Source organism: Enhydra lutris, unplaced genomic scaffold, assembly GCF_002288905.1.
Source record: "Enhydra lutris kenyoni isolate GAN:26980312 unplaced genomic scaffold, ASM228890v2 scaffoldscaffold47, whole genome shotgun sequence".
NCBI classification, from domain to species: domain Eukaryota; kingdom Metazoa; phylum Chordata; class Mammalia; order Carnivora; family Mustelidae; genus Enhydra; species Enhydra lutris.
Genome location: NW_019154131.1, coordinates 11,035,555 through 11,047,855, shown reverse-complemented (window position 1 = coordinate 11,047,855; position 12,301 = coordinate 11,035,555). Strand labels below are relative to the sequence as shown.

The 12,301-nt window shown below is 35.5% G+C and overlaps 1 protein-coding gene across 2 annotated transcripts in view; it reads right to left on the bottom strand.

Moving 5' to 3' along the window:
* The window catches only part of LOC111156618 (coiled-coil domain containing 171), a 284,698-nt gene that overhangs the window by 170,080 nt on the left and 102,317 nt on the right, over window positions 1–12,301 (bottom strand). For both annotated transcript variants that reach the window (XM_022517612.1, XM_022517611.1), the window contains 2 exons: window positions 10,322–10,489; window positions 8,534–8,722 (listed from right to left, as the gene is read on the bottom strand). In XM_022517612.1, coding sequence (XP_022373320.1) covers window positions 8,534–8,722; window positions 10,322–10,489 — 357 coding nt within the window. The remainder of the gene's footprint in view (window positions 1–8,533; window positions 8,723–10,321; window positions 10,490–12,301) is intronic.

Genomic DNA, 12,301 nt, shown 5'->3' with positions numbered 1-12,301 from the left:
ATGAAGATGCTGAGAAAAAGAGATATAAACAACTACTGGATCACGAGGGGGGAATTCCAGAGATAAGTGATACCATTAAGCAAAACAATATTAGAATAATTGGGATCCCAGAAGAAGAAGAAAGAGAGAGAAAAAGAGAGGGGCAGAAGGTATAGTAGAGCAAATTATAGTGCAGAACTTCCCAAATCTGGGTAAGGAAACGAGCATTCAAGTCCAGGAGGCACAGAGAACTACCCTTAAAATCAATACAAATAGGTCAAAACCCCACATATAATAGTGAAACTTGCAAATCTCAGAGACCAAGAGAAAATCCTGAAAGAAGTTTGGGACAAGAGGTCCATAACCTACAAGCGTAGAAATATCAGGCTGGCAGGAGACCTATCTGCAGAAACCTGGTAGGCCAGAAAGGACCGGCATGGTATATTCAGAGTGCTTAATGGGAAAAATATGCAACCAAGAATATTGTATCCAGCAATATGTCATTCAAAACAGAAGGGGAGATAAAAAGATTCCAGGACAAACAGAAACTAAAAGAATTTGTGATCACTAAATGAGCCCTATTCTTCTGAAGCTGTTTTAAAAAACATAAATGGAAGGAAAACTCCCAAACTCTTTCTATGAAGCCAGCATTACCTTCATCCTAAAATCAGACAAAGACTATCAAAAAGGAAAATTATAGACCAATATCCCTGATGAACATGGATGCAAAAATTCTCAACAAGTTACTAGCCAATCTGAGAGTACATTAAAAGTACTCTCCATTCACCATGACCAAGTGGGATTTATTCCTGCAAGGGTGGTTCAACATCCACAAATCAATCAATGTGTAACAGAAGAAAGGACAAGAACCTCCTCTCAATAGATGCAGAAAAAGCATTTGACAAAGTACAGCATCCTTTCTTGATTTAAACTCTTCGCAGTGTAGGGATAGAAGGAACATACCTCAATATCGTAAAAGCCATCTACAAAAAGCCCACAGTGAATGTCATTCTCAATGAGGAAAAACTGATAGCTTTTCCCCTAAGGTCGGGAACATGGCAGGGATGTCCACTCTCACCACTGCTCTTCAATACAGTACTAGAAGTCCTAGCCTCGGCAATCAGACAACAAAAAGAAATAAAAAGCATCCGAATCAGCAAAGAAGTCACACTCTCACTCTTCCCAGATGACATAATACTATATGTGGAAAACCCAAAAGCCTCCATCCCAAAATTGCTAGAACTCATATAGGAATTCAGCAAAGTGACAAGATACAAAATCAATGCACAGAATCGGTTACATTCCTAAACACCAACAATGAGACAGAAGAAAGAGAAATTAAGGAGTCAATCCCATTTACAATTGCACCAAAACCACATGATACCTAGGAATAAATCTAACCAAAGAGGCAAAGGATCTCTACTCAGAAAACTATAGAACACTCATGAAAGAAATTGAGGAAGACACAAAGAAATGGAAAAACTTCCCTGCTCATGACTGGAAGAATAAATGTTGTGAAAATGTCTATGCTACGTAGAGCAATCTACACACTTAATGCAATCCCTATCAAAATACCATCAGCTTTTTTCACAGAAATGGAACAAATATCCTAAAATTTGTATGGAACCAGAAAAGACCCTGAATAGCCAGAGGAATGTTGAAAAAGAAAACCAAAGCTGGAGGCATCACAATTCCGGACTTCAAGCTCTATTACAAAGCTATAACCATCAAGACAGTATGATACTGGCACAAAAACAGACATATAGATCAATGAAACAAAATAGAGAACCCAGAAATGAACCCTCAACTCTACAGTCCATTAATTTTTGACAAAGCAGGAAAGAAGTTCCAAGGGAAAAAAGACAGTCTCTTCAATAAATGGTGCTGGGAAAATTGGACAGCCACATGCAGAAGAATGAAACTGGATCATTTCCTTACACCATACAGAAAAATAAACTCAAAATGGGTGAAAGACCTAAATGTGAGACAATAATCCATCAAAATCCTAGAGGAGGACACAGGCAGCAACCTCTTCGACCTCAGCTGCAGCAACTTCTGGCTAGACACATCTCCAAAGATAAGTGAAACAGAGGCAAAAATGAACTGTTGGGACTTCATCAAAATAAAAACTGCTGCACAGCAAAGGAAACAGTCAACCAAAAGACAACTGGCAGATGGGAGAAGATATTTGCAAATGTCTTATCAGATAAAGGGCTCGTATCCAAAATCTATCAAGAACTTACCAAACTCAATACCCAAAGAACAAATAATCCAGTCAAGAAATGGGCAGAAGACATGAACAGACATTTCTCCAAAGAAGACATCCAAATGGGCAGCAGGTACATGAAAAAATGCTCAATATCACTCAGCACTAGGGAAATGCAAATCAAAACCACAACGAGATACCACCTCACACAAGTCAGAATGGCTAAAATTAACAAGTCAGGAAACAATAGATGTTGGCAAGGATGTGGAGAAAGGGGAACCCTCTTACACCATTGGTGGGAATGCAAGCAGATGCAGCCACTCTGGAAAACAGTATGGAGGGTCCTCAAAATGTTGAAAATAGAGCCATCCTACAACCCAACAATTAAACTACTACTAGGTATCTGCCCCAAAGAGACAATGTAGTGATCTGAAGAGGCACCTGCACCCCGATGTTTACAGCAGCAATGTCCACAATAGCCAAACTACTGATAGAGCCCAGATGTCCATCAACAGATGAATGGGTAAAGATGTCATCGACATACACACACACACACACACACACACACACAATGGAATACTACCTAGCCATCAAAAAATATAATCTTGCCATTTATAACAATGTGGATGGAACTGGAGAGTATTATGCTAAGCAAAATAAGTGAATCGGAGAAAGACAATTGTCATATGACCTAACTCACATGTGGAATTTCAGAAACAAAACAGGATCATAGGGGAAGGGAGGGAAAAATAAAACGACAAGGTCAGAGACAGAGACAAACCGTACTCTTTTTTTTTTTTTTTAAAGATTTTATTTATTTATTTGACAGAGAGAGATCACAAGTAGATGGAGAGGCAGGCAGAGAGAGGGAAGGAGAGAGGGAAGCAGGCTCCCTGCTGAGCAGAGAGCCCAACGCGGGACTCGATCCCAGGGACCTGAGATCATGACCTGAGCCGAAGGCAGCGGCTTAACCCACTGAGCCACCCAGACGCCCCACAAACCGTACTCTTAATCTTAGGAAACAAACTAAGGGTTGTTGAGGGGGAATAGGGTAACTGGGTGATGGACATTAAGGAGGGCATGGGAAGTAATGAGCACTGAGTATTATATAAGACTAATGAATCACTGAACTCTATATCTGAAAGTAATAATACATTATATGTTAATTAATTACATTTTAAAGAAGAAAAAAAGAATAAAAATGAATTCATAACACTGATAGGATAGTTTGAAATCAGGAAGTATGATACCCCTGGTTTTGCTCTTTTTTCTCAGGACTGCTTTGGTTAATATGGTCTTTTGTGTTTCCATACAAATTTTAGGATTGTTTCTTCTATTTCTGTGAAAAATGCCTTTGGTATTTTGGTGGGGAATGCACTGAATCTATAGATGGCTTTTGCATGGTATGGCCATTTTAACAATGTGAAATCTTCAATCCATGAACACAGGAAGTCTTTCCATTTGCTTGTGTCTTCGATTTCTTTGAGCCAAGTCTTACAGTTTTCATTGTACAGATCTTTCACTTCTTTGATAAAATTTATTCCTAAGTATTTTATGATTTTTGTGAATGGGATAGTTTTCTTTACTTCTTTTTCCAGTATTTCATTATTTCTGTTAGTTGATTTTTTAACCTGCCACTTTACTGAAATCATTAATTAACCCAACAGTTTTTTGATTGGCTCTTTAAAGTTTTTTATATATAAGATCAAATCATCAGCAAGTCATAGTTATAAAAACAGTATGATACTGGCACAAAAACAGACACATAGACCAGTGGAACAGAATAAAGAGCCCAGAATTAAATCCTGGTATATACAGTCAACTAATATTGGACAAGAGAGCCAAGAACACCTAGTGGGTAAAAGATACTCTCTTCAAATGGTGCTGGGAGAAGCCGGAGGAACGTACGCACAGCAAGAAAATTGGACCCCTAATTCACACAACTCACAAAATTAACTCCAAATGGGTCAAAGATTTAAATATAACACCTGATACCAAAAAACTCCTGGAAGATAGGAAAGAAGCTCATTGATACTTAGCAATGATCTTTTGGGTATGATGTCAAAAGCACAAACAACAAAAGCAAAAACCAATAAACAGGGCTACATCAAACTCAAAAGCTTCTGCACAGCAAAAGAAACTAACAAAATGAAAAAGCAGCCTACAAAATGGGAAAAAATTTTTCAAATCTTTATCAGATAAGGGGTTAATATCCAAAATACATAAAGAACTAACACAACTTCATAATGAAAAAACAGTCCCATTTTTAAAATGGTCAGGAGAACTAAGTAGACATTCTTCCAAAGAAAACATCAAAATGGTCAACAAGCACATGAGCAGATGCTCAACATCACTCATCATCAGGGAAATGCAAATAAAAACTGCACTGAGATATCACCTCACACCTGCTGGAATGGCTAGCATCTAGAAGATAAGAGACAACAGGTACTGGTGAGAATATGGGAATGTAAATTAGTTCAATCACTATGGAAAACAATATAGAGGTCACTCAAAAACTTGATAATACACCTACCATACATTCCATCAACTCCACTTCTGGGAATATACTCAAAGGAAGTGAAAACAGGAATTCGATGAGACATATGCATCCCCATGCATAGTACTGCAGCACCATACACAGTAGTCATGATATGAAAACAACCAAATGCCTATCACCAGATGAATGGATAAAAGAGATGTGTTGTATATACACAATGAAATATTATTCAGCCATGAGGAAGTAGGATATCCTATCATTTGCAAAAACATAAATGGGCCTTGAGCACATTATGCTAAAGGGGGTAAGCCAGACAAAGAGGTGTATTAAATGTATCACTTATACATGGAATCTTAAAAGATCAAACATGCTAAAAAAAAAAAAAAAAGAAAGAAAGAAAGAAAGAAAGCAAAATGATGGTTACCAGGGGATAGGGGATGGAGGAATGGAAAGGGGGGTTAAACTGATGTTGCTTAAGGGTACAAACTTTTATGAGTACTAAAATAGCCATGGAGATTAAATGCACAGTTTATTGAATATAGACAATAATAAAAATGTTGTACTGTAAGTATGCAATGTGATAAATATTGTTACAATGGCAATCATATTACAATATATAAATGTATCAAATTAACACAATGTACACCTTAAATTTACATAATGTTACATGTTAAATTTATTCAATTAAAAAAAACTGATAGGAAATAAAGGAAGTTGGAAGAGTCACACTCCCTGAATTCAAGACTTAACTAAAAACCTACAAAAATCAAATCAGTATAGTTTAATGAATAGACAGACAAATAAATGGAATATTATTGAGAAGTCAGAAACAGACTTGTACAAATATAGCAAATTGATTTTGACAAAGTTCAAAGGCAATTCAATAGAGAAAGGGTAATCTTCCAATAAACAATGCTGGATTAACTGGATATCCATATGAAAAGCAAATGGACATCAACCCATACTTCACATCTTTACAAAAATTTACTGAAAATGAGTCATAGACCTATTTGCAAAACTTAAAACTACAAAACATATAGAAGAAAAAAATGGGAGGAAATCTTGGTGACCTTGCACTAAGCAAACACTTCTTAGATACAACACTATAAGCATAAGTCATAAAAGAAAAAATTTGGTAAGATGGACTTTATAAAAATGTAAAATATTGGCTCTGCCAAAGTACTTTTAAGTGAATGGGAGAAAATATTTGCAAATCACCTGACAAATGGCTTCTATTCAGAATATGTAAATGACTCTCAAAATTCAACTACAAGGAAACAAGCAATCCAATTAAAAAGTGGGCAAAAGATATGAACAAGTTATTTACCCAAAAATATGTACAGATGGCAAATAAGCATATGAAAAAACCATTCATCAGGAAAAATGGAAATTAAAACCACAACCACTCCTTCGCCTACTAGGCTATCTAAAAAGGAAAAAAAATTATGAAACCACATGCTGGCACAGATGCAGACTAATTAGAACTCCCTTACACGTTAGTGGGAAATCAAAATGGTACAGCCACTTGGGAAAACAGTGTCAGTTTTTACCATATAACCATTTATATAACATAATAAATATGTACTTACCATATAACCCAGAAATCACACTCCTCTAAGTATTTACCCAAGAGAAGTGAAAACTTATGATCACACAACAACCTATCCATGATAGGTTCTTTAGTCATAATTACTAGAAAATAAAAATAACCCAAAGGCCCATCAGCAAGCATAAACAGTGATACATCCATACAATGGAATATAACTCAGCAGTAAAACGGAATTTACTGATATATGCAAAAACATGAATAATTCCCAAACATATTTTGCTAAGTGAAAAAAAAGTCAGACCAAAAGGCGACATATGACTCCACTTATATGACATCCTGGAAAAGGCAAAACTTTACAGATACCCAACAAACCTGTGGTTCTTATATATGATCAGTTGTTTTTGTTTTGTTCTCATAAAGGGACCACGGCTATTCAATGAGGAAAATAAAGTCGTGAACGATGGTATGGGAACAATAAATATGGGGAAAAATCAGCTTCTAAGATTAAATACAAAAATTAACTTGAGATGGATCATAGATCTCATCATGAAAACTAAAATTTTCAAACTTCTAGAAGAAATAATAGGAGATTATCCATACAACTTTGGAGTACAGAAACGTTGCTTACCACATAAAAATAAATACCCAAAAAGATTTATAGGTTGGGCTTGATTAAAATATTAAAATTTGTGATCAGCAAAAGAAATATTAAAACATGAAAAGATAAGGGAGTATTGGAACTTGTGATGCACATGTATAAGAAAGGATTTATATCCAGAATATCTAAAGAACTCTTACAAATCACTAATAAAACACAAGCAATCCCAAATTTTTAATGGGCAAATACTTGAAGAGACATTTCACAAAAGAAGATATATGAATGACCAATAAAAACATGAAAAGTCCTGAACATCATTAATCACTAGGAAAATATGAATTAAAACCACAATGAAATACCTTTTTAAAACAACTAGAATGGCTAAAATTTTAAAGACTGGCAATACCAAATGTTGCAGAGGATGAAGAATAATAGAAACTTTCATATATTGGTGGTAGAAATATAAAATAATACAATCATTTTGAAAAAAAATTTGAGACTTAGAAAAAAAAAAATACAGCTATCCTATGACCTAGCAATTGCACTCTTAACCAAGAGAAATGAAAACCATATGTCAACAAAATACTTCTATAATATCTGTTGCAATTTCATTTACAATAGCCAAAAACTGGAAACAACTGAAATATCCATCAACTCACAATCTATCAAATTGTGGTTTAATTATAAAATAGAATGCTACTTGACCATAAAAGTAGAATGCATTACTGACACACACAACAACATGGATGAGTTTCAGAAAATATTTTGGGTGAAATAAACCAACCACCAAACAGTACATACTGAATGATTCCATTGAGAGGAAACTCAAAAGCAAGTGAAAGTAATCTATGATGACAGGATCGGAATGCTGGCTGCCTATGGGGTGGGAACTAGAAGAGGGCACAGAAGAACTTTCTGGGGTAACGAAATAATTTAAGTTTTAAGTGGAATATGGTTCCATAGGTCTTTGCAACAATCCAAACATCAAGCTATACACTCAAGATCTGTTCACGTCACTGAATGCCAATGGTACCTCTAAAGAAAATATAATAAATGGTTTAGGTCTTTTATTTCAGTAGTAGAAAATGCAGACCATATCACATGGCATCCTGCAACACCAAACACATGGCTACTTTTAGTGAATGTATTAACTCTTCAAATTCACAGAGAACGGTATAAGTTTACATACGGAAAGCAGAATGGTGTTCTTTTAAGCAATCTGAAACTATTTATTGGCAAATAAAAATAATAAGGTTTCTTTCCTTTAATTAAACTTGCCAATACAAGTATGAGCCAGTATAAGTACGGTCCAAATAAAGAGGTTAAATACTGAGTCAGGTTCTAAGTATCTTATCTTGGGAACACATGAACTATTATTAAAGTCAGTAACAAAAAAAAAAAAAAGTAGACACTATCAGTACGTTATTCTTGATGGGGAAGGGATCACAGTTAACAATATAAACTGTGATGACAATAATTTGTATATGAAAAAATTCAGTCATGTTAACTACCCATAACTTATGTTCTCAATCAAATCCAACATATATGTGTGTGTTTGCACAATCATATGCATGTGTGCCTGACAAGTTCTATGTGGTTCTCAAAAAGTTCTAAACTGATTTCGCCTTGTTACTCATAGAAAACACTGGCAATAACAAAATACCAAGCACCGTACTGGTAAAGCTCTTGGCAGAAGCAGCGCACCTGTGCCCTCCTCTGCACCTCCAAGAGGAGCTCCGAGTACTGCAGTTCCAGTTCCTTCTTCTGTTTGTGCCAGCAGCTCTCCTGGGCTTTGATCTGCTCCGCCACTTTGTTAAAAGTGTCTTCCTGGGTCTGCTGAAGTTCTCTCATCGTATCAGACTTGTTTTTACAGATATACTCCAGGTGATTTATCTAAATAGGGTTACGCAACAGAGAATGAGGTATGTTCACAAAACATGTCTTTGTAGCAACCCCCCAAACACCATCCAGAATCTTCTATTATGTTTCGGTCCTTAAGTTCACATAAAAATTTTAAGTTAAAATGGAAAAGAAAAAAAAAAAAAGAAACAAATTGGTAGGACAAATTATCATATCATAGGAGAAAATGGGGTCATTTGTATGTATCTGTGCTTAGATGACAAGTCTTTTTTCTCTTTCTAATAAAGTTACTCATTCTATAATCAACTTTACTGAGAAAATTAAGAATATTTTTACTTCTAGAACCAAAGCTCAAGCTATTCACATATCTCAATGGGAAATGAAGTATTTCAATGAGATTTACAAATCTACAAACATTTTACATATAATAAAACAGAATGTGACAACCATTTTTTATTTCACGTTCAAAACACCAGAAAGAAAATCATCATCTAACATGTACGACAATTAATGATGTTTTGAAACTATGAAAAACTATTAAAACATAATACCATCTCAGAGGGTTCAAACATATACTCATTTTAATTATCAGTAATTTTCAAACCCATTACACACACATTCTCAATCATGAACAGCATCTGTGCTTCTCACAATGTGTTCCCTCATTTCCTTAATCCTACTTCTCAGTGCCTAAGGTTGTGTTTGCCAATCGAACCAAGGTAAAATGTTCTCACTATAAAATTGGGCCAAGATGCTGTTTCATTAGTTCAACAGATTGGAGGAGGGGGAAAAAAAAAAAAAAAAACTCAGGTAACAGGTTTTTTTCTTCATGTCGCGTAAGAGCAAATGCCATGGCAACTAAGATCTAGAAACTAGACCACATAATACAGTCCTGACCAGGTCAGTAGAGCCGAGATGAAAATCAGTATCTTTATCAGTGGAATACATTGGTCTGCTAAGCCATTTAAATTTTCCATAACCAAAAGGGGGCTTGTTGGGGTTTTGGGGGCGGGGGTTGTTTTGTGGTTTTTTTTTTTTTTTTTTGAAAGACTGAATTCCTGGGCTGGTGAAGTCCCCTGTTTTCTGCTACCATGTACACTTTGAACACGCTACAGCACTGAATGGGGCTTGTTAATACACAGTTTGTTATGATTCAAGAAATACCATAAACATAATTTTAAATTTTTAAGTGCTTTTAAAGTAACACCTCGTTATTTCCTGGGCAAAAATGTTAAGATCATGTTTTTGAATAACTGTATCTTGTTTCTATTTTATGCTAACATAAAGAGTTGGTTTATTAATGTAAATGACTAAGTTCTTTGAATTGCTTCATCAGTAAGATTAATTTATTTTCTTTTAATTAGGTCCCTGTGGCTAATACTGGCTAGTAGTATTAGCATGTCCTGCACAGAGTGTGGAGCTTAGAGACTTCATACAGACTTCAGTCACATTTACATGCCCACAGCAATGGCATCAAACTGAGTTGTAGACAAGCCATAATTAATGGTATTGAATTATTAACATCCAAATTCTTTTTGAAATAAGATGAATGTCAGCCCCTCTTAATGATACTGTGATGTGGACAAATGTCACTGAATTTAATAGAGGTATCTGGTGCCTGAGGACAGTTACCTTCTCATTAGCCCTGGTGAGGTCTGCGATCAGGGCATCAACATTCTCCTGCAAGACTGCACAAAGCTCAGTCCAAGAGAATTTATCCAGCATGCCTTCTGGTTGTTTCATGAGCACACAGCCTGCTATCAAGTGCTGATATAAGGTATGAAGAAAGGTTAGCTTCTCCTGTGAGAAAAAAGGGAAAGAAATTAATTCCAGTATATCAACACTGTAAGAAGTAAAATACATATTACATGTGGGGAAGAATTTGTTTCAAAAACTTGGAAAGGAATTAAAATACCCAAGTCTTGAAATACACTGTCATTTTGAGTGACTTTTTTGACATTTAAAAGCATCAGATAAGAACTTGGAATTGCTGGGGCGCCTGGGTGGCTCAGTCATTAAGTGTCTGCCTTCAGCTCAGGTCGTGATCCCGGGGTCCTGGGATCTAGCCCCACATCAGGCTCCCTGCTCTGTGGGGAAACTGCTTCTCCCTCTCCCACTCCCCCTGCTTGTGTTCCCTCTCTCTCTATCTCTGTCAAATAAATAAACAAAATCTTAAAAAAACAAAGCAAAACAAACAAACAAAAAAAAAACAACTTGGAATTGCTTAAACTTGGCATTCAAAAACAAAATCTGTAGTCTAGAAGCCAGAAGACCAGGGTTCTGACCCCAGCTCTGCTCCTCCTGTGGATGTGTCCTAAGTAACTGTTTGGGCATCAGCTTTCTCAGCACTGACAGGACATATCTGCACTAACTGTTTCTAAGCCCTTCTGACTAGCTATCAGGACAGTAATCCTATAATTTCGTATTTACATTTGCCAAAACAGATGTTATTTAAGTCAGAAAACCATTATAGAGAGAAGAGTGCTACTCAGCTCTGTTAAAGACAAAGTTACACCAATATCTGTGCTTTACATGTACACAATTACTCAGCTTTCTTCCTCCTCCAGAGACTCTAGTTTGCTTACCACTTATAGGAAATCTATCCTCGGCCCCTTAGGCAAAGCAGACAGTGATATGAGAGATAGGGAAGAGGGGCTCATTTGTTTTCCTGGTAAGTTCATATAGTATTTGGCACATTGGGCTTTTCAAGGTGTTTAAATACTATGAAGTAACAGGCAAAAAGAAATGGACACAGCTGCCCAAGACATATTTTCCAAACTGTCCAATTAGAAATACATAATAAAAAGTTCTCAAAATGATGTTGCCATTGTAGTAACTAAACCATCCACTGTTTAACAACCCAGAAACACTATGCGATAGAATTCAGTAAAAAGCTGATCCCATCTTGAACACACAGAAAGAGTTTATTTACTCAAATGCCAAACGGTTCTCTTTATAAGGTGCTTCATCTATAAAGTGCCCGAGAGTGGAACTCAAGACAAGGTCAGTGTAAAGCTGTAAAAGAATATTTTATGTAGATAAATTAAGTTCCTTTATTTTTTTTTTTTTTTAGTAGATCAGCAAGAAAAATGTTAAAAAGGAGAAAATTTGAGAGGGAAAAATAGAAATACTAATCTTCTAGATAAGGAAAACTGTATATAAACGTTGTATAATTATAAATTGTGGGGAAATTTTTTATATATATGAATGTATGTATATATTATGTATGTATATATGTATTATATGTGTATATATATAATACATATATAATATAAAAATGTGTATCTCTAATTGTCTCTATATGCCACCTTGCCTTTTTCCAAATATAGTAAGTTAAAACCAAAAATATTTTAATATGTAGTTACAACCACAAACTTGAGTTAGGATATCAGAAGAATCCTCATAAGTATGTTACACCTTTTTCTTATTTAAGCAATTAAATATGTCTTTTGCATTTTCAACTGGGTTGAGATGTTTAAAAATCTTATTAAATGTAACTAACCAAATGTAACATTCAGGCACTAAAAGTCTTCGCCCTCCACATTTTGCCAAGTGATTGAGTTCCTCCTAAAGGGTAATTCATTGTGTCGCCATTATGTCCTTTTTGCTTGG